General features: G+C 39.9%; 1 protein-coding gene across 4 annotated transcripts in view; it reads left to right on the plus strand.

The window, feature by feature from the left end:
* hipk3b (homeodomain interacting protein kinase 3b) overlaps positions 1–22,927 on the plus strand; it is a 40,026-nt gene that overhangs the window by 8,085 nt on the left and 9,014 nt on the right. For all 4 annotated transcript variants that reach the window (XM_015037142.1, XM_015037145.1, XM_015037144.1 and 1 more), the window contains exons 2-5: positions 5,894–7,205; positions 16,961–17,084; positions 22,029–22,148; positions 22,461–22,547. In XM_015037142.1, the coding sequence (XP_014892628.1) occupies positions 5,894–7,205; positions 16,961–17,084; positions 22,029–22,148; positions 22,461–22,547 (1,643 nt within the window). The remainder of the gene's footprint in view (positions 1–5,893; positions 7,206–16,960; positions 17,085–22,028; positions 22,149–22,460; positions 22,548–22,927) is intronic.

Genomic DNA, 22,927 nt, shown 5'->3' on the forward strand with positions numbered 1-22,927 from the left:
CGGGGTGAATTAGGGCTTCCATCATTAGGTCTGATTATTTAAGGTCAACAGGAGCCAGAGATGCCTTACTGCATTTTAGGGCAGATTTTTGGTGAAGGAAGCAGCGCAGCCTAGCAGAATGCACTCTGGATGAACGTGTGACAGCAAAGCATCACACAGACAGCTTTCCAGATCATCTGACAAAAGTGTGAAAGCCTTATTGGCCCGTTGTAAAGTGCTGTAAGATGGGAGACATTTGTAGTGCAGATATGTGGATAACCTAAGCTGTGGTGATGACTGCAGCTCAGCTCTGCTTTGAGTTGTAAAGTAAAGCTGCTCGACTCTAAATGGTTATTAATTTTAGTAAATATAGACAGCCTTTGTAAATTGTCGTAAAAATTAAATATTATCTTTGCAAAAATAAATATAATTGTGGAATATAAACAATGTGGGAGTTGTGTGTCGGGTTAGGCTTTAACTTTGCTTTTTTTCAACCTTCATGAAATCATTTCTAGTTTTCCTTCTTCCATTTCTTACCCATAAATCAAAACATTCAACTTTATTTGTGTTTATTTGCACCTAAGTATTGTGACACACATTTAGAGACAAATGGATGCATTAATTCTTCAACCGCACAGATCATTTAAATTGTTTCATTACATTTTCCATAGTCTTTTTATTTCAACCCATTTGGAACAGTTAACTTGCAAATAAATATGGCCGATCAGGATCCCTGATCAAGCCAAAATAAATTTAAGTGACCTTCCGCTTATAGATATTATTTATAGGAGTCACATGACCACATTTCCTTACATAAACTGGTTACCTGTATCAAGGTATACCAAGGTTAAAAAGTTGAGTTTTTACAAATATTTTCTGACAGCCCATTTCTACAGTATAACCATGAAGGGTCAGCCAACTAGCCGACTGTGTTTTAGATATGCAAAGTGTGAATGAATGACCCTTAAAATGTAATAATATATTAGTATATTCTAATAATATAACATGCTAAGCTAACTCGATTTACTGTAGAGGATGCTTGCTTCTCTCTGTTTTGACGGAGAGCTAAACTTGTTATGTTTGGTGTCTGTTTCCTCTGGTTTTCTTTTCCTCACAGTTCATGTAAACAGAAGCAGATTTGTGTAATGGCAATAACCGTCCCATGTGAAACACGTGACCACATGGGGGACAAAAATAGGCGGTGGACAGTACGACATTCTGCACAATTAACAAAGAATTAGGCCAACAGATTTTGCTTTGCTTGTTTTCATTAAATTATTCAAGTCATTTAAGGAACCATTGCAGTTCTGTGCAAATGTGTTCATGTAAAAATTGACATGTAACTTATAAACTCCATCGTGTTTCTTTGGTCAAGAGCTCTCAGTGTTTTCTGTCCCCTACGTCCACAAAATTTCTTTGTGTTTGGTAGTTCGTACATTATTATCTTTCGGTGTGGTTTAGAACTCCAAAGGTTGAGAAGTGGTGAGTTTAAGAGCTTATCTTAAAGTTTATTTTTTTATTTTTTTATTATCATAAAGCACCCAGTCAACTAAGTGATTTTCAAAGTAGCCCTCATGTGTGGCGTGTCTACCTTGAATAGACTGTAGATTGTTTGGGTGTGTCCTGAAGACCTCTGACCCTCTGCTTGATGTTCCTCTGTGTGACTTAAAGCTCTTTGCTGAAACAGACTTGAAATCCATAACAATCACTTTGTGCAACTCAGTCCTGTTGTCTTTACATGAAGGGCAGATATTTCAATCTTGATCACTGTATTACCTATTTAATTTATATCGATTTTTGCCTTCAATGATCAGAGATAGTTTTGGCTTGTGTATTTCAAAATGACACTATGATGGACACACACACGCACGCACACCTACACACACACACACATTTCTGTCCAGTGTTCTGCCCTTGGGGCTGTGAAACAGAAGCCCATTTAAAGTTTTTAAAAGCAGCAGCGTGTCTCAGACGGAGGCTCAGTCACTGACACGAACAGCAACGCTGTGATCAAAAGAAAAGCAGTAGATCCACTTAACTTTTCAGTTGGTAGCTTGCAGCCGACTGTCTGCCCCACTGTGAGCGGAGAGCGAAGGAGCTTTAGCGGGTCACCTTTGTTATAATTGTAATGAAATGTCAGTGTGAGTCAAAAGCACAAGGAATTTATGCGAGACAGTTTTCACTCCTATCACACTTTTATTTGAGGTTTCTTTATGTGAAAATGTCATAGTTTTTCAATGTGATTAGTTGAAATGTATTTGTAATGCACCCTTCCTTCATGCAGTTATCTGCCAAATGTTTCCTTAGTTTTGGGAGTTCTTAGCTGTTTTCAGTGATTGCTTACTTTAGCATACTTTTGCATAAATGCTCAAGTATGCTATTGTTATTCCATACATGTGTCCTGTTTCGGGGATATCTGGAACAATCTCTTGTGTTGGCTTTAATTAAAATTTTTCTAATAATTTTGAATCTTTATTTGTATGGCAGTTGGTAACCAATTCTTTTTTTTTTTTTATTGTGGCTTTGGCTTTGTGATAAAAGAAGCTACCACCTTTTTTTTTTTTTTTTTTTTGGCTTGTCCTAAATTTCAGTCAACCACAGGTGTACATTTGTAATCATTTGTGGTATACATTGATGCACTTCTTTGGCTTATTACCTGAGCTTTATTAATGGAGTCACTTGCACATTTTTTAATCTGCATGGGGGACAGGAAGGAGTTGTGATGTTTGAGTCTGACCAGATTCTTCATGTTCTCATGTGGTTTCCTAACCAGCCTATCTAGTAGAGGTAGTGTATTTTGAATGCGGTGAAGCGGATGTGCTGATTTCTTAGAAATGTTTTCACATTTGGCTGAAACAGATCAATGGAACCCAGAGAAGCCAGATTGAACACCAATATTTTAGAGAGGGAATGTGTTGCAAATGTGTAAAGCCAACGCTACCAGGTAAAATTTGATACGCCTCTCGTCACATCAGTTTCAGAGTTATCTTCACAAAAATGTTTGTGATGCCGACTCTAGGCTTTCTGTCTCAGCCTCTGCAATCAGGATAGCCAGTCATCTTATCATGTGAATCTTCAGATTGTTTTTCTGAGCTGTGCTCGCAATAATTTGAATTATTCTTACATGTCTTTGTGCAAAGAGTTGTCGAGACAATATCTTATCAAGCTCCTTTGAACAGAGTGAAAGGGAAAGTTCATGGTGCACTGTAATAACCCAAGTGGGCTCTCCATCAAGAATTTATTTTAGGATACTCTTCAGAAAGAATACCAGAAAGTAAAAATAGATTTGTAAATATAGTATTGATTAAAGTTTAGAAGCTTCTGAAGCCTTGCAGCTTGCATATAATTGAATACCTCCTCCCCCCCCCCCTAGATGAAAGTAGGTCATAAGTTCCAGCACTGCACAGCACATAGAAGATGCTTATTAAAGTAATGCTCCTTCTTTTGAGCATGCTTTTTGAACAAGACCATTATTATGAAGCTTCCCTACTTATTTCCCTACTTTTCTTTGCTTCTTATAATAAAATCTGTGGTACGGACAGAACACTCTTAGGCCTTGCTTGATTACCTTTATGTTTTATGCAAGATAGAAAGACATAAACTTATCTACGCTATTAGATCCAGTCACTGCTCAAAGCTACTGTGTGGAGCTGAGCTCACAAAAAAGGGTGATGACCTTTTTCCTTTGTGCAGCAAAGACCAAAAAAGGAGTTGTGCTGTTAAACAAGTCTACTTCTGCTTACTTATTTCTAATAAAATGTAAGCAGACTTGGCGCATGTTATCGCAAAGGAGCATTCTGTTTAAAACTGGCCATCAACATCTGCTTATTTTTGCCTATCAGTCCCTCTAACACACATTTGTTTTCTAAAAAATTATAGAGAAGCCCCAAACGTATAAACAAGTCTGCATTTCGTTTGAGTGAAATAATGTTTGTGCCTTAAAATCAAACTAAATTCAGTTAATGACCAGTTGGCAAACCTTGTTTCACATTGTGGTTGTTTTTTTATTATTGATTAAATTAGTTTCATAAGACACACGCATTGTAGTTATTCTGAGTAACACCGTGATGCACCAAACCATTGGCCAGAGATTGGAATCGGCCAATTGTGTCTTGATTCGCTCTGATAGTGGGCGGTTGGATTTTCCCTTCTTCCTTATATATCAAAAGAGTTCCCAACATTTTCGGCCTTTAAACAGATAATGTTTAAAGGCCTAACAAATTATAGAAAATGCCAGGGCATGGAGAAAATCTTGTAATTTTCTTATCATTTTCCGATGTACTCACAGAAAATGGGTAAATTTTTTACTTTATATATGTTATAGTCTTTAGAAAAAGAAACATTTGCATAAGTCAGAATTAGAACCAGCAGATCAGATAAAAAAAAAGAAAAAAAGATGGAAATCAATATCAGCCAGAAAAAGTCTTTATTGGTTCATCTTCAGATGTAATTTAAAACCAGCCAAATCGTAAACCTCCTGCAGGATCGATGAGAGCCTCAGATATAGTTTAGTAAAAGCAAAACTAGAAATACGTTAGGAAGGAGTTTGTGTTTGATGTACGAGTACATTGAGAGTCATGTCAGTTTTACTGTGTCCTGAATAATCTGAATAATACATGAGCACTTGCCACCACAGACACAATGTTTGTATGGCCTTTTAGGAAAAACAGCAAAATGTGTCCACGTATATGCCCACGAGCCCACATTTAGCTTTTATATCATTTATGTGTGATCTTTTCCTCGATCAAACACATACTCCGATTAAAAGGAGGAGTGTAAGAATAAAGCATGCCTCATGGAATTAGACATGTGGGGCTAATGATGATTTTTAACTTTGTTCTACTCTCTTTATCTCCCTCTTATCCTCTCAGAAGTGGTTGCCTAGAAACCTGCTGTAGGATGCATGAAAATGGCAGGATTAGGTCAGACAAACCTTTGTGAAGTTAGTCATCTGCTGTGTGGAGGTGTTGCTGGGAATGCAGTTGGTATGGCATAATGCTGAAGGTGTCATGCTCTCCTCTACATGCACTCCTTTTATGAAATAAGTATGTAATATTTAAAGTTCCACCTCCACCTCCATGAGCAAATTAACAAATAAAGCTATTAGTGTTTATGTCTCTATCTACAGACAACAATCCAGGGTTATCGGTTATCTTGAGTAGACATCTCAAGGAAAGATAATGTGTTTCTGTGGAACGCCTCACGTAGAACGGCATACTGGTTACTAATATTTTAATTCAACTAATAATAGCTTGTAAATATTACGTCTGGTTTAATACTGATCCATTTGATCACAAAGTCGATACAATTAGGAAGGGATGAAGAAGATACATTGATAAAAGGCTGTGTTTCCGCTGCTCATAAGGATGCACTTAAAACTGTAAATTGCCTGGACTTGTATAGCATTTTATCAGGTCCAGAGGACCTCAAAACACTTCACACTACAATAAGCCTGATTCACACACACATTCACACGCTGATGGTGGCAAGTTAGGATTGTAGCCTCAGCTGCCCTGATGCAATCTGACAGAGGCGAGGCTGTGACCCTGTGACTACCACTAGCAGGCAAGGTGGGTGAAGCGTTTGAACTGGCAACCCTCCAGTTACAGGACAAACTCTTACTTCCTGAGCCTCTGTCGACTTTATTACGTTGATTTGTGTATGCCCAGGATAACAAACCACTTCAGTGTTGGAATCTTTGACTCATCTTTAAGTTAAAGATTGTTTGACCAAACAAACATAGAAAATGAGCTTAAGAGAGCTTTACACCCTGAAAACAGCGACTTAATTTGAACATTACATTTTACTCTATTCATGCCGGTTGCCAATTCTTACTCTCGCTTGCTTGTCTTTGGTTGTGTCTTAATGCCATCCTGGACACTAGTAACATGTTGCTCTGTTCTCTTTTTTGCAGGTATGGCCTCACAAGTCTTGGTCTACCCACCACACATTTATCAAACCCAGACAAGTGCCTTTAGCAGTGTGAAGAAACTCAAAGGTGAGCCCAGCAGCTGTGTGTACCATGAGAGGGCACATCCGCGGACCTTTCTGAACAGCAGAACCGTTGGCATTGCACACGCGACCAAACAAGCCCATTCGTTTGTGAACCGAGACTTAGCAGTGGGCCTGAGAGCACGTGGAGGAGAGCATTACCCGGTGCAGACGGTTGTGGTTCGCGGCGTACAAAGACAACAGCCTGGTAAAAGAAGAGGGGGACCAGGCCCGCTTGTGGCCCAGCAGCAACAGGAGGCGAGGGCCGTCGACTCACAGGGCAAGGAGCAGCAGCATCAGGCGGTTGAAGAAAGTGGGAGCAGCGGTGGAGCAACAGGAGCAGGAGGAGGGGGAAGGGGAGAGGGCTGCAGTGGGGGAGCTGAGGAAGGAGGAGAGGGGGAGGAGGGTGACAGAGAGGAGAACTGTGAAAGTTTGAACTCAGCTGACGGCTCTCAGCGATGTGGGCTGAAACGTAAAAGTGAGGACCTGGATAACCGAGGCAGCACCATGCAGATTGTGGAGGAACTGTCTATGTTGCCTGCCATGTTGCAAACGACGAATGTGGGGAATGCAGCCGTTACTGCGCCGACGGCTGTTGGGGCTGGGGGAGGCCCCTCCAAACAGGGTGTAGGGCATGGGGGTGTATGTGCAACTGGAGGGACAGGAGGAGGTGATGGGGACTATCAGGTAGTACAGCACGAAGTCCTGTGTTCCATGAAGAATACTTACGAAGTGCTAGATTTCTTGGGTCGAGGCACATTCGGCCAGGTAGTGAAGTGCTGGAAGAGGGGGACTGGGGAGGTTGTGGCTGTGAAGATCCTGAAGAACCACCCTTCGTACGCAAGGCAGGGTCAGATTGAAGTTGGGATCCTTGCACGCCTGAGTGGGGAGAACGCTGATGAGCACAACCTGGTGCGGGCCTTCGAATGCTTCCAGCACCGCAGCCACACTTGCCTCGTATTTGAGATGCTTGAGCAAAATTTGTATGATTTCCTGAAGCAGAATAAGTTCAGTCCGCTGCCACTGAAGGTGATTAGACCGGTGCTACAGCAGGTAGCTACAGCTCTGAAAAAATTGAAGAGCATGGGTCTGATTCATGCAGACTTAAAGCCAGAGAACATAATGCTGGTGGACCCAGTGAGGCAGCCCTACAGGGTGAAGGTCATAGACTTCGGCTCAGCCAGTCACGTGTCCAAAGCGGTGTGTTCGACGTACCTTCAGTCTCGGTACTATAGGTGAGTACAAGCATAAAGGTTTCTCACTCAGTAAATAGTAAACACATTTAATTTGGAGATTCCAATTGTTCTCTTTTAATGAAATCTCCTCCATACATTCTACAGCAACCTGCATATTTAAGAGACGCCTTCTTTGGGTTAAACATGTGACCTTACAGCTGACTGGTCTCTGATGTCCTTTGTTATTGTAAATATGACAATCATACTTGACAGATTTTGTGAACAATCTGTGTTGCTGATTGGATTTATGAAACTTATATTGTAATTCGCCAGCCAAAAGCAACAACTTGAGCAAAACAACTTGATACTTGTAGTTACTAAGTTCATAAGTCAGATACAAACCAGTTGTAGAAGTGTCTTATATTAGCAGTTAGCCTGGATAGCATTGGTAAAGGATGAGCCTGCATGTATATTTTTCAGAGGATATAGATATTTACCCTGCCTCACCTATAAAAAGCCCCAACATTTCTGAATGCACAAAAGGAAAAGAACATATTTTTGAGTTTCTGACTACTCAGTCTGGCGACCAGCCAATTTCTTCTGTGCTTCTCTAATTGGGCGATTTTTATTTTTTGCAAGGCACCTGCTAGCAGTGTTTTTCTGCTTCAGACTCGTTGCTCTCTTCATGGAAAGTCCCAAAGTGCCTTTGTCAGGAGCCTGACAATGACGCAGGACATTCATTTATTGTAACAAAAATGTTATTATGACAAAAGAAGAGTGAAAAATACATGCTGGATTGAATATTTATTTAGTTACCAGAGTTGTGACCAAGTTTTTGAGGACTACAGTTAACCCAGGATTTTCCAAGGTTTTGTTTTTTTTTTCTGGTTTGTCCAGTGCATCACTACTCTTAAAAGCTTTTTAGAATTACATTTTACCAGTAAAAGTTGACAATAAGTCAATAGTTGACATATTATTGTGAATTGCGTGAAATATATACGCTAAAACAGCTTTAAATGCAGAATGATGATTTTTTTGGCTCTAGTGGCCTTTATTTGATAGTTAATTGACAGAAAAGTGGGTAATGAGAGAAGGGGGAAGACATGCAGCAAAGGTCGCCAAGGCCGGGAATCGAACCTGCGACAGCTGCCTCAAGGACTAAGGCCTCCATATGTGGGTTGTGCTTAACCCCTGTGCCACCACAGCACACCCCAGAATGATATTTTTTATAAGCTTAGCTTTAGACCTTTTTAATTAAAATATTCTGCTTAAAATATTAGGTAAATTAAATTTTATGCTCAAAAGCAACTCATACAGTTTCTGTCATTTGGTATCTTAATGGCCATGCAGTCACCGGAATTATTGATTTTACAGTGTGGAAAACACTTTAGTAGATGGTTAGCATGCAGTAGGATATTTTATGGTCACTAGAGAGTTAATCTGAGTGAGGTATTACCAGACCTGTCTTCAGTTAAACTCCCACTTATCCCCTAGATGCTGGTTGGCAGTTGGGTTCTCAGTCTGGGTAGAAGGCAGTGGCATAAAGTGCCACTGCCTTCATAGCTGTCATTGTGAGCATCATTTGCATAATATTTGAATAATTTTCATTGCCTCCACACTAAGGAAATGAATCAGCATGCTTTGCTGGGAATTCAGATTATCAATGAAAATTGATGCAAAAGGGAGTTGATAACTGTCTGCATTTGCATTTCCAGTCGATTTTCTCATTGTTCAGAGTGAGCAGAGAATACTTTCATTGAGCTACAGTTACACGTGATTAGTGGAAAGTTTTCTTTTTTTCCTTGGGTACATTTTCATTAATCCTTTCTCATTCAATGAGCTGTTTCTGTAGAAGCTATTAGCGTTGTTGTGAACGCTCTTTATTTCAGGAAGTCGCTCAAAATAGAGCTGTCATAGTTTTCTGTGCTTTTGTGGCTGGAGGAAGTGAACACCACAGCTGCTGGAGTTCGTCAGCGCTGTCAGCCTGAAGCTTTGGTGAACAGCCGTTTCTCACACGTCATGCGTGGCGCTGTATTTTGATACAGCACACATCAATACCTCTGCTGACTTGGTAATAATGTCAGGGGTCTGCCTGACTTCGCTGAAGTTGAATAATGTGCTGCGGAAACAGGCTCATAAAGAAATGATTGAACTGCTTTTGGAATGTTGGACGGCAGCGTTTACCCACTAAGCATGGTCTCACAGGGATGTCTGCTTAAATTTTGTTTGACATAAAGCACAGAGTGTTTCATTGGGGGAAGTGGTTGTTTACAACATGGAAACCAGAGTTACAATGTGCAGAAGTAATCGGAGGATGAAGTTTTCCAGGGGATTAGATGCTCGACACTTCATAGGGCACCCTTTGAGGTCAGTGACTGTTCTGGCTAACTGTGATGGCAGGGTTTCCCTCAGAAAACCTGCTAAGCTCATTGTAAGGGCACTACCACCAGTGGCCCACCGTGTTTCTCTGTTAAAATGTTTTTTTGAAAGTTGCAAAAATGTAGAAGTCCACAAGCAGGCATCATAATTTGGAAATAATAGCATGTGAGGCCAATGGGCAGGTGAAGGGATGGCACAATTGGCGCACACCCCCCTCGTGCCTAGTAAACCTAGTTCAATCAGTCATGACTGTCACTGTTACTCGTGTATAAAAAGCCCTATTTAGAATAAAGAAATGACACTTAGCCTGGTGGGAGGGAGCAAGTAAAGCCTGGCAGCCCGCCAGCCTTATGATACACTGGGGAAAACCCTGGATAATCAAGACAAACCCTGTTGCTGTCAGCAGAATAATGGCGAATTCCCTGCTCATAGATACATCTTCTACTGTTTTGACTTGATACTGTACGATACGACACAATTCAAATCTTTCATTTGCGTTATCAGCTGCTGACGGCTGCTGCTTCTAAATGTAATGTCTGTAAAGCCGTGACGATATGGACTGACGTCTAACCACCGTTGTGTTTCTTTTGTGGGCTTGTTGCATTGTTTTGATTTGGTACGTGCATTGATCCAAATCAGTTTACAAGTAAGAACCAAAGAGAGTGCTGCTCTCAACGATTTTGTGACAATCTCTTTGCACAAATGAATTTAAACATTGTTTGTCTGTGATGATAACGACGACTAAGCTGCTTCAGATACTTCCTGCAGTCAAAAATAAATAACTAAATTCAGACTCCATGCAACAGACTTATTATATATTCACTAGGCATGCACACATTGTAAAAAAAAGAAAAATGAAAAAGGTTTCATATACTCATAAGCTTGACGGCACAATGTGGATTCTCTGTTCAGCTTGTTCAGGTTGCATCTTAGCTAAACTAAATGAAAAGTAAAACCAATTAAATATTTCATCATTATCATCAAAGATTAATGGGTGAAATAGATTATGACTAGATTTTTATTTTTTTGACCCCATCAGTTGAAACAACTTGAATGAAAAAGTCTTGAGCAACTTCTGTATATTTTTTCAGGTCATACATTTTATGAATAGCAGGCGTTGTGGTTTTTGACTTGACTGCAATGTTGGGACAGAGTTCCAGCAATGACTCAAAACCAAATACATGCAGCCTACCGCTGCTTAACTTGCTCTCTGCATCATTGGCAAGAATACGCAAAGCATACTGTGAAGGAGCAGCATTGCTGAGGCCGAGTGGAGAGGATGACTTAAAATAGTTCATGGGACTCTGGCCAGTTTGCTTTGACTTCTATAGATGGTGAAACATGTCGGCATCCAAAGTCTAAAACAGACAGCCTGAAACACTAGAGACCTCCCACCTACTAACTCAAGGACAGCCAGCTCATCTGTTTTTAGTCTATTTTTAATGCCACGTTGCATTTGGTTTTGTTTAGTAAAACTATGTTGTGCTTGTTTGATTTTTATAAGTTTTTTTTTTGTTATTTGTGTTATTATTTTGATTTCTGTGTTGTTTTTTTTTGTGGTTACATTTTTTACACTTTGGACAAGTCTATTTTTGGAGCTTCAGGTGACATAAACAAAGTATTAAAAATATGTTCATTTACTTTGCTTTTTGATTTCCAGAATGTTGTATTCTACTTTTGCCATCCCCTTAGAAGTTTAAAAATAAAATGCTCTTGACTAGTGACCAAATTTATTTCTAGTGATAAATAAAACGGTACTATACTACTCATCTTTTATGAACAACAAGATACTTTATGTTTACAGATATGTAAATTAAATAAAAAGTAAAGGCAAAGAACAAAACATTCTTTGGGCAAACATTTTTATCAGTTCTTCCTAAATGTCAGCAGCATTGAGTATTTAGGAGAAACAGAAAAATGTTGAAAAGTAAAATCTTACCTATTAATGCATATGATTAATAGATCAGTTTGCTTTTAATGCATTTTGTTTAACTTGTTACTTTTTATTTATTATAACTGCTAGCTTTGGGATTTTCTGAGCAGACACTTTTATATCAGAGACATCTCTGGTTAGTGGAAGTGAGTGGAAATGTGTCTCTATTGTATGTTCACTGACCAGAGTAAGAAGGAAAAAAAATGCATCTCGTATTTGAGCGCCTGATACGTTGGTCACGGGTCAGTCTAGCCAAACTGATAACCAGCCTAATCGGGTCACCTGCTGGGCAATCTGTGCTTCCTTATGTTTTGGGATCTGTGCATGCTACATTCTTTGATTTAGGATATGCTCTTATTCTTTATATATATATATATATATATATATATATATATATATATATATATATATATATATATATATATATATATATATATATATACACACACACCTGTACAAACAAGACAATACAAGGACATCCGACTAGATATAACTGAGTTTATGCAGATGTTTTGTGAAAGCTACTTTGCAAACCTCTCTTTGCCTCACAAACTTGATTTTGTGTGTTGGCTAATGAAGAGAAGCTTTTTCTAAACCGTTTACTGCCCTCTTTTTTGTATGATTGGTTTTAAACTCTTGCGCACCGTTTAAAACTTGGAAAAGAGATGAAACAAATCCTAGCATAATGCTTTGATTGTGTTCTCACATGTCTGTTGTAAATTTTATTGCACTTTTATTACTTCGTGCAGCCAACTGTTGTCACGTGTCCGTGACAAACATCTGCTCTGCTTCACCATTCTAGCTAACGTTGTCTCTGCTGGTATTGAGGAAGTAGTGAAGTTCTGTGTATATACTTCGATGCCAATGTTGCAGTAAAAACAAAATCTATAAGTTAAACATTACGTTTCTGTTATGTTCTGTATTTTCTGTGTAGTTGTTTTTGAGGTTTTCTGTGTTTAGTCCTGTCCTGTCTTCCCTGTTGTTTGCTTCCCAGGTGTGTCTAGTTACCTGATTACCCTCCCTGTGTATTTAAGCCCAGCTGTTGTCTCTGTCTCTTGTCGGGTCCTCGTCTACTGTCGTCGTATGTCAGTTGTTGTGTGTCGGCTCTCCAGTTGAACTGAGAAGTCCTGGTCTGCTTAGCTCTCATTTTCAGTCTTCAGTGTATCAGTTGCTACTGGTAATTAGCTGTGTGCTTTACTCTCTGCCGTGCCGCCTGTATTGGACTGTTCTTTATTAAATCATCTTCATCATCACCGTAACCTGGGCCTCAGCGTTAATCCTCACCACCTCACAATCACCGCTTCTTGATAATTTCAGTTGTCGGCTATTAATTCCACATGGCGTTTTAGAGTTGGATATTATTCATAACAGGAAAAAAAAAGAGAACAAATATGAGCTCAATGAAAACATAATTATCCTTTCTCCTGTAAGATTATTGGTGTTATTCCGGCAGAAAGCTGAGGTCCAAGAACATTAAGTGGTGTTACATTGCTACTTTACAGTAAAAGCTAATCTTTTCAGCATGCCCTTTGAAGCTGGTAGTATAACTGTCGGAGAAAATGAAAGCAGCATTCAGCGATTAAAATGAACCTCCTGCTGCGCATTTCATATTCATTGGGATAAAATGACTTGAGATGGTATATTTTGAGACTGAGGCCGTGATGCCTCTCTTCCAAGGATGTCAAGGACATCTTTAACTTTAGCTTAACTTTATCGTGAATCAAACAAAGTCAAGCAAAATCTCCATGTTAAAATTTCAAAGTTGACTCTTTGCAGCAATATTCACGCCTAAGAAATGTGTTTCAATCTTCAAAGAATGGAAGTGATTAAATGTTCTTTGTCTGCTCTCTACTTTAGAGTGACCTGAATAACAGAATTAGACTCATAAGCTTTCAAGCATTAATTGTATTAAACCTCAAAACAACAGAAGCGAGTTTACACCTAACCTGGGGGAAGTAAACTCCACGTTGACACAGAGCTCAGTTTAAATCAGTAAAACGTGTGTAAAGTTTTGTGTCTTTAATCCAAAGTCTGAGCAGATCAGAGTGCATGCGCCTCTTCCTCCCTCTGCAAAGCTGTCTTTGTGTTCCACTTAATAATGCAGGATGCCCAGAGAGTGTGTGGAATTACAGTTCCTGGAAGAGACATGCTTTAAGCCTCCGCTCTCTCATTATGAAGCAGCCATGTTGTCGGTCTCTCGTTGTGACCGAGCTTTAAAGCATACTTTTGTCTGAGTCCCGCTGAGTTTCTCTGATTCTCAGTTTTGGTTAAAGACCTGTGTGAGCACGCTGCACACACTGATCAGCTCCGAAGGTGTGGCCAGCCATGTTTGCTGTGCTGTGGGCAGTTTACACACCGCCTCTCCCTCTGAGGACAGAACAGGGGTGAGTTACAGGGCTATTTCTGGACATTGGTATAATGGCCATGAATAAAAAATGATGATGAAGTTAATTTATGCCCACTAACATGTCTCCCAATGCCAACAAAGCCATGTGGAAATTAGTTACTTCTCTTGTTGGCAAAAAGAAAGTTTGTTTCATGTGGTTAGGTTTAAGTAAAGTGTCATGTGTATATATTTACTCAGGTTTTATTCAGCCTCTTCTACCTCTGGTGATTTAAAGCAACAGGAGACATAAATGTATTAATAATAAAGGCAGACTAAGGCCAGCAGACATGTTTCAGTACTCAGGATATCAGGATAGAGGAGCTGACTCATTACATTACTTGATACATCCCTCCAAACTTCAGTCGGTAATTCAGTGCATACAAAAACCATCATGTTTGCATTGTTTTACAAACAAAACATTTCCTTACAATGTGTAACTGAGCAGTAGGCAGCGAGACGTGTTTGTACGGCAGCAGCAGGTACTGAAACAACTGAGCACAGAGAGAGAGAAAGATGATGTGTTTCCAGGGAGTTTTTTTTTTTTGAGCTACTTTGTTTTTTTGCCAAGAGAAACAAAAGCATGCCACCGCTGATTGGGCTTGTTTTGGTTTCACTCTGGGATTGACGTCACACTTGAGACAATTGATATAAACCCAGTCCATGTTTACCGCTTTGCATTTGGAACATTTGTGTTTCTTGTTATTTAAAATCACTCTTTATTGTTGTCAAGGGGTTTTATTAAGTGTTTCTTACGTAACACAAGAGACAGTGCGGGAACTTTTGTGGCTATCAGGCAAAAGTAACATTGCTGAGAACAAATGTCTGGTTCTTAGTCATTCACTTTCAGTGTTAGTCAGCAGATCTGATATGACGCGTCCTTTCATTTGTAGATCTCTAAAGCATCACAGTTGAATTGACTGTAACAAACTGACTGTATAGTTTTTTTTTAATATATATATGTAATTCTTCCTTTAGGTGTTGCTTTGATGAATTGAGTAATTTTGCAGTAAAACGATACTCGTTTTCCTTCTGTGTTATCTGTCATGACCCAACTGTGCGACGCACCTGAGGAAGACGAGATATGTCAGCGTTTGAATTTGTTCCCATCTGTCTGTTCTGTGGTTTTTGCACGTGGTGTAAACATCACAAGGCTTCTGCTTCTCCGCTGTTCATTGGCTCCTGGTGTTTTACGTCATTTTCTTAGATTGAAAAACAGGTTTGATTTGAAAGGAGGTGGGGGACAAGGGACAAGACCTTCCTTGGGTTGATCTGGATGGAACCGTGCAACCATGGCAACCTCCACTCATCTCTTCAGGCTATGCAACAAAGACGTGCTGTTTTCTAGTTTATTTTTGTTTCAGTTTAGTTTCACTGTTGCGCTAATTTTATGGATGCAGCTGGAAGGAGTGAGAACCACAGAACACAAAGAAGGTAGGATGAAGTGGGGATTCATACGCTGGAAAACCGCACGCATTCACCCACCGTCAGACAAGATTTTCAATGAGGAAGTGGCTTAAAGTGCAACAGAATCAATGACCGTTAGGGGCTGATTACAAAACATCTGTCACTCCAGTGTCTCACTAAAAGGCTCAGTGGCTCTCATCAGATACTATGGAAGATATTTTTCCAAAATAAATATCCACTCTGCCAAAGCAGGATAGTGGTGATAAAGCAAGCCGTAAAGAGCTCCTGTTCCAGTGGTGTGTGATAAGGGAAGTTTAGTGTATAAGCAAAGCAGCAGACTTTTTTTTTTTCCAACAAACATAGCATGTTCATTATGTCATGACATGGGAAAACATGTCAAACTGTTTTGATTTAAAAAAACTTTCATTTTATGAAATTAAAAAAAAAAAGCTTGTCCTGGGGGGGAAAAAAAAAAAAAAATATATATATATATATATATATTGTTTAAGACATGCTTGTGAGATTGAAATAGCCAGCATAACTTCCTGAGTGCTTTTCTAAAGCGGCGTTGGCTAACCCACCAACTGTTGCTTGTGATTGTCTTTGAGTGATAAAATGATCTAAAACCCAAATTTAGCGCGCCTCGGACCTGCTGTTGCTGCACACGCCCTGCGTGCTTTAAGCCCCATATGGCTCTAAAGACGTCATGGAGGAGGCATTTCCTGGGTCACTTTAAATATGTCCGACATAAAAGCACAGGACTCTTCTTTGTCGGCATGCTGAGCTTTGTGGAACAGCAAACACAGGATGTAACAGAAGATCCTGCATCACTCTTTAGATCATTTCTATCCTCTGGATTGTTTCATGCCGGTAAACGGTTTCACATTTATTTGCTGAACAGAAGCGAAACGGATCCCCGTTACTCAAGTTTCCCCGTTTGCTTTTCTATTACCGTCACCTGTGCAGATGAGAAAGGAATACTGATGTTGAAATAAATATCAATTCTTTGCTTTTTTTAAAATGTAATTATGATTTAACAGATAAAATAATATTCTGATTATATTTATCGGTCTTGGTTGACTTTTGTGAAATGAACAATGAGACGTTGCGTCTTTTGTACACACATCTTAGTGGTTCTAACAGCCTCCTTCACCACTCCTTTCACAGAGTAGTGAAGTAATAAAATGACTAGCTATGAGGGCACAACGAGGCGCCTCACAGGAAAAAAAAAAAGGGCTCACTTTGTTTCCAGACTGTCAAAGTTTTGGTCCCGCTGTGGCTGACCTGCTTACCCACTGCCACAGCAGGCTGCGACGTGGCTCTGTCACACACACACAACACCGGCTTACGCGTCGGTTAGCTCTATTACACATCTACGACAATCCCATCAAAGCGAACGTCATCAGGAATCGCACAGCTTTATCAAACAGGTGTTAACTGCACAAATACGAAAAGCCCGATGTGTGCAGATGAGGGTTTATGTCAAAATGAAGGACTTTTCTTTTATATTCTATTTTAATACGTTAACTTCTGTTTTTGTGTAGACTTTTACAAGGATTTTTCATATTGTCGTCCCACCGCACACCCCTTATGTGTGTAAAACATTTTTTAAATAACATGTTTTAAACATGTCGGTATTTTGTGATTAAGATGTCTAAATTTTTCCTGTTGCAGTTTGCTTTGGACTCACAGATGTGTGTATCTGTCCCACAGGGCTCCAGAGATCATTTTGGGATTGCCGTTTTGTGAAGCCATAGACATGTGGTCCCTAGGTTGTGTGATTGCTGAGCTTTTTCTGGGCTGGCCTCTTTACCCCGGGGCCCTGGAGTACGACCAGGTAAACAACCTTCTTCTCACCTCTCACAGTTTATCGGCCAATGGCTTTTGGCCGCTATATTTGTCAGGATTTTGTCATCCTAGCACAGAACTTATGTTGTTATATGACTCACTAAGCAGTTTCTCCTTTTTTTTTTTTTTTGCACCCATCTTTCATGACTCAGTCTCTTTTTTTGGGACCTGTTTTCTTCTGCGCTTTAATGTTTTTAAGTGGACTTTCCTTCCTTTGAAGCTACACCCATATCTACAGCCTCCCCGTCTCCTATTTCCACCTTGAAACTGGAGAGGCTGATTGCGTCCATCATCTCTCCTCTCTTACTACTTTTCTATTCACCTACAGAGGATGGAGTTCATTGTATTCCTTTCTGGGTTTACTTACAAAACAGCTTCCCCATTAGCCAGTTTTCTTCTGCTTTTCCCAAAAAGCATGTTTCCATTAAAATGTAAATGTAGTTTTTAGAGCAATGTCAATCAACGTAAAACATAAATAAATGTCAAAGTGTAACATTTACTTAAGACGTTCATTACAGTATTTAAACTTTTAAAATAGTGACACCTGTAAAAACAAACATGGCGACTTCTTGTTAAACCAATGAAGATACGCTGCTCATGTAGCTTACAGTGAGAAAAATGTGGCGCGGTGCAAACATGTTTCTCGGTGACATACTTACCTGAAGGGTTGCGTCAGCTGGTGTGTGTTACAGTGAGCAGAACAGCACATTCTAGTGAATGACGGCATGTATGTTGGGAGCTGCTGGACGCCTCCCCTTCCCAGCAGACCCCTGATCTTATCTTCCTTGGACTAGACAGATCAGGGCTTATGTTGAGCGGCTTTCCCCCCACCCCACCCTCCCCCGCTGCAGAGCCGTGTATACTCACAACCTACCAACAGAGTCTCAGTTAGATCCTCTTCTGTCCCTTGCAGCATCCCATATTGCAACCGTTGCACTCACAGCGATGTATTTTTGTGCTCTGGCATCGTTTTTCACCCTTCACAGAACTGCGACAGAAGAGATAACTCAACATCTCCGAAAGGAGATTTGACTTGAGCACAGTGGCACCAAAGTCTAAAGATGATTAATCTGTTTTCATAAGAACAAGTCAGTCTGTCGGCAAAGCTGCTTTAGAAATATCTCGGGGGGACCTTCTAAATTTAATATGGGACTGTCTGGAGTTGATAAGATGAGGACAGAGAAAAAAAATTCTACAAAAAAAAAATATATTGCCACTGTAGGAGACAATGACTCTGAAAACTAGTAGAGGTTAGAGAAAGGCGTGTGTAAATTTATTGGCTAGAGATCAAAACCCACCAAATTTAATCGGTGACAGAAATTGAAAGTTGGACGTGGGCTTCCTTTTTATTCTTTGTTGAAATGTTCCGAGTAACCTGTGCTATGCGACGCCTGTCCCACATGTCTACCTCCGCCAAGTCCTGACTGCTGTCGCGAAGCAGGGTGCAGCATGGAAATGTCCACAGCGGTCAGTCGAAGCCATCAAAGAGCAAAATTGTTATTTGTGCATTGTAAAGTTCTCAGTGGCACAAAAGATCTTTGAAATAAACTGTTTTTTTTAAATATTTGCTCCTTTATACATTGCTTCTGTTTCTTTTTTTTTTTTAAAGCTACTTCTCATCATTGCACACATTTACTGTTAAGCAAAGACAAACTGGGTAAATCTAAGCCGATGTGAGTCTCTGTGAAAAAGCAATTGCTCCCCCTGAATCTAACAACCAATTGGGTGACCCTTGGCAGCAACAACGGCCATCAAGCATTTCTGATAGCTGGCAATAGTTTTTTACATCACTAAGAAGGAATTTTTGGACCACTCTTCTTGACAAAATTGTTGTATTTCAGCCATATTTGGTCAGAAACTGATGGCTGGACATTTGTCTTTATGGTTCCATCAATAAAGTCCAGGCCTTGAAGAAGCAAATCACCCCCAGACCATCCCACTGCCGTCACATTCATCTCTTGCTTTAGATCTGTTTTTATAAAATGCAGTGTTAGTTTTACACCAGATTGGGATCCGTCCAGATGCTCGTAAACGTTCCACCTCATCTCATTAGTCCACAGAATATTTTCTCACCCTGGGCATCATCAGAGTGGAGGCTTTATACTCCTTTTGGTCAGCAGATGATTTTTTTCATCTGGAAACTCCTGGATGAGATGTTGATCTTTCTCCAGTTGTGGATTGTGACTTTGTAATCCTTTTCAGACAGCCAGGTGTCTGTGGTTTTTGCGTCTCGTCTATTTTTTTCTTTTTACACGTCTACAAGTCTGGCAGTATTCTGGCCTTGATTTGAAATTTGTAGTTTGTTTTTACCCAGGTATTTGCATCCCCTTTTGTTGATGTTCTAACAAAACAGGAGCAGGATAAATACTTTTTTCACATCACTTCGTGCCTTTAAGTACAATAAATGAGTTTAAAAGAAGAAACATTGGATTGATAACTAATTTAATCTTATTTTAATCTGCCAAGCAGCTGCCTGCTGGCGTGAATGATCATCCCGGGGTCACCGGATGATTTGGCTGCAGCTCATGACGTTTCTGCAACCCGTCTTCCCCCTTTCTTCTTACCTTTCATTTTGGGGTCTTGTTCCATCCCACGCAGCATATTGTATTTATAACTCTGGCTCTTCCTCTTCTCTCGGTCCTCCTCTTCTTACCTCATTGCCTCGTCTCACTATCTTATACTTTACAAGGATACAAAGCTTCTCATGACATGACAAACGGTGAATCTGCAAGCAGTTATAGATCATCGTTCTGCCTTGTGGCTTAAAAAGAAAAAAAAAACTGCAAGTGATGCAGTTGTTGCAGTTGTTTCTTTTGTCTTTGGCACTACTCGGCTTGTAGAAAAAAAAAAAAGAAATTAAGTGAGGTTAGAAGTGTAAAGGCCGCTGAGGGAATTATCCTCTTTGGAAGGTGGCACAGTTGTCTCTTGACGTCACACGTGACACATTGACATCAGGCATGTAAAAGACAGACTGTGTGATTGTAATACTTTTGTTATGAGGAAGGGCTATCTGTACAGTCTGTGCTCACTGTCTGTTTAGCAGCAGGTCCAGCCCAACAGATAGCTGTTTTGTAAAGTCGAAGCTTCGCGCCACAATCTCACCGAACGAGGAAAAATGAGGGTTTTCCTGTCGCAAGAATTTCCACCCACAAGGATCCATATCCTTTTGTTGCTGTTGTGCAGCTACTAAGTTCCATAGAAAATACTTTCTGTTTCTATTTTTTTTTTTTTTTTAGCAGATGTAAATATTTGACACAGAAAAATGAAAGGAAGAATTATGCTTTGGGTTCAAATCCACCACTGCTGAGGAAAAATATAAATATAGGGGAATTTGCAAAAAAAAGACAAGAAAGCGCACAATATTGATACGCATTGAACGTTCGGGGATTTCCACTATCCCATTTACTTTCCTAGATGTTTTTTTTTAGGTTGTCACAAAGCAGAAGAATTCCCTGGTGCACCATGATGAAAATAATTTGGAAGGTAAAGTGGTGGAAAGGTGGTAAAATCCCAAAGGAACTAAAACTCAACCCAGAAGACCTCTGCCTGAAGCAAGACTTTCAATCAAACAGAATAGAATGGAAATCCCCCTTTTTGTCCCACAGGGGGGGAAATTCAGCAGCAAAGCGGCAGGATGTTGAGGCATGCAGGTTCACAGAAGGATGAAAGTATTAAAAATAAATGAAAACAGAACAACAAGCTGTACAGTAAGGACAATAGTACAACAATAATGATACTTTTTCCATTAGCTGGGACATCAGTTCTTGCACCACAGCATCTGACTGCTATCCGCTGTTGCCGTGGAAATCTTGGGTGTACATTTGTTTGAACCCAAAACAGAACGACATTGACCGTGTTTTAACATTAACAGAGACAGACCTTCTCATCCGACATCAGTGTGTGTCCTCACTGATGCTCTCCTGGAAAAATGAGCAGACTTTCACATGAACAGAGTCTTAAGACTTGTGGACAGTTTTTTTCCCAGAAGTGTTGAAACTGTTGCAGCTGCAAAGCGTGGATCAGCATCGTATTAAATCCGTATTATAGCCCTGGGATGTCAGTAAGGTTCTTGATGTGTTCCCAAAACTTTTAGCAATATAGTGGGTTTGTGACAAGCCAACCTGAGCAAACGGTCCCACCCACACTAAAACAAATCGCAGTTTTTTGCACCGGCATTGTGAAAACACACATTAAATGGTGCCTAGCAAACATTTTCAATGAAGAAGCTTTTATTAAATTGGGGGAAAAAAAAAAGATATATGTACAATGGATGAGAGAGCAAAAGAGTTGAAATGAATGGAACTTCATTTCTATGGACATTTTGTTAGGTAGATCTTTAAGGATCAAATGTGTGACTACGTGGCTGTTTGGACTTTTTCCACACCCCTCATCCTTCTCTAAGCGGGTCTCTGTGCTTATAAGCTGCGCCGAATCTCTAATGATTGTTGTTCTCCACACTCAGGTGTGATTGACGTCAGCCAGGGTTCTCGCCACTCATTTCAAAAATCTGCGTGTGACATTCTTGCACCACAGCATCTGACTGCTATCCGCTGTTGCCGTGGAAAGCACTCAAACTGTGGGAGCCTTGATATCAGAGTTTATCTGGCATTTTTCAGTCATTATCTGCACAAACTGCAGTCGATATGCTGGTGTTCTTTTGCACGACAGGTTCAGACTTTTCACAGGGAAAGGGCGTCTTAAATGGTTGTGCAGTTGTTTCTACTCTTCAAACTTCTATTCAGACCAATTTAATGGGGGGAGTGGAGAATTGTCGCTGCATGTGAGTTTGCAAAGTGCATCTGTTATGAAATTCTTCGATAAAGCGACATTATTAAACTTTAAACCAGACAGTTTAATAGTTCTTTTATTGCTAAATGTTTGAGTTCTGCTCATCTTTCTTTGATTCTCTCTGTTTTTTTTTTTTGTCCTGTAGATTCGCTACATCTCACAGACACAAGGTTTGCCAGGCGAACAATTACTGAATACGGGGACAAAGACGGCACGGTTCTTTTGCAAAGAGTCGGACTCGCCTTATGCAGCGTGGAGACTGAAGGTGGGAACTGACAAAACATGGAACAGTATAACTCTGAAGCAACAGATTGTGGTCCTATTTTGCTAACTGCTAAAGATGAATGTCATAGATCAAACCTTAGCTGCTTTTAAAATTGTACTCTACTTTTTATTGGCAAATGCTTGCAATTCCAATAGAACAGGAAATGATGGCTTCAAGATACAAGTCATACTTGAGTTTTTAAAGAAAACATTTGTTCGCAGTCTGTTTGACGTGGTTGCTGCTTATTTATGCCTAAAATGTTTCACCGCATTTCTGTCTGGGATTCTCATTGGATGCTTTCTCGTTCTGCAGTCAACAGATGAACACGAGACGGAGACGGGAATGAAATCAAAGGAAGCGAGGAAGTACATCTTCAGCTGTTTGGATGACATAGCGCACGTATGTTTAGCTCTTTGGACTGAAATGTACGTGTTAGGTCATAAGAGGAAAGTGACTGACATCACTTTGAAGAAAAATCTTTCCCCCTGTGAAATTCCAAGCTTAAAGTTTATAACGCAAGCTTCCAGCGGCCACTTCCTCAGAACTGGCAAATTCCTCTGTTTTCTCAGTACTTTTAAAATTTTGTAGGTTTTTTTTTTTTTTGAGATTTTAGGAAATTCATATAGAATTTGTCATAATTTACCTTTTAGATAAAATCCTTCCATGTCACAAAACTTATTGTAATGTTTTATTCTTATTGGAGATTCATCAACAATTGTCCAAAATCATGTGGTTTTGCCCTAAGTCTATGACTGGCTGGTCAGAAATTGAAAAGAAAA

This window comes from Poecilia latipinna, unplaced genomic scaffold, assembly GCF_001443285.1.
Source record: "Poecilia latipinna isolate Pla-1442-1.1 unplaced genomic scaffold, P_latipinna-1.0 Scaffold396, whole genome shotgun sequence".
Classification (NCBI taxonomy): domain Eukaryota; kingdom Metazoa; phylum Chordata; class Actinopteri; order Cyprinodontiformes; family Poeciliidae; genus Poecilia; species Poecilia latipinna.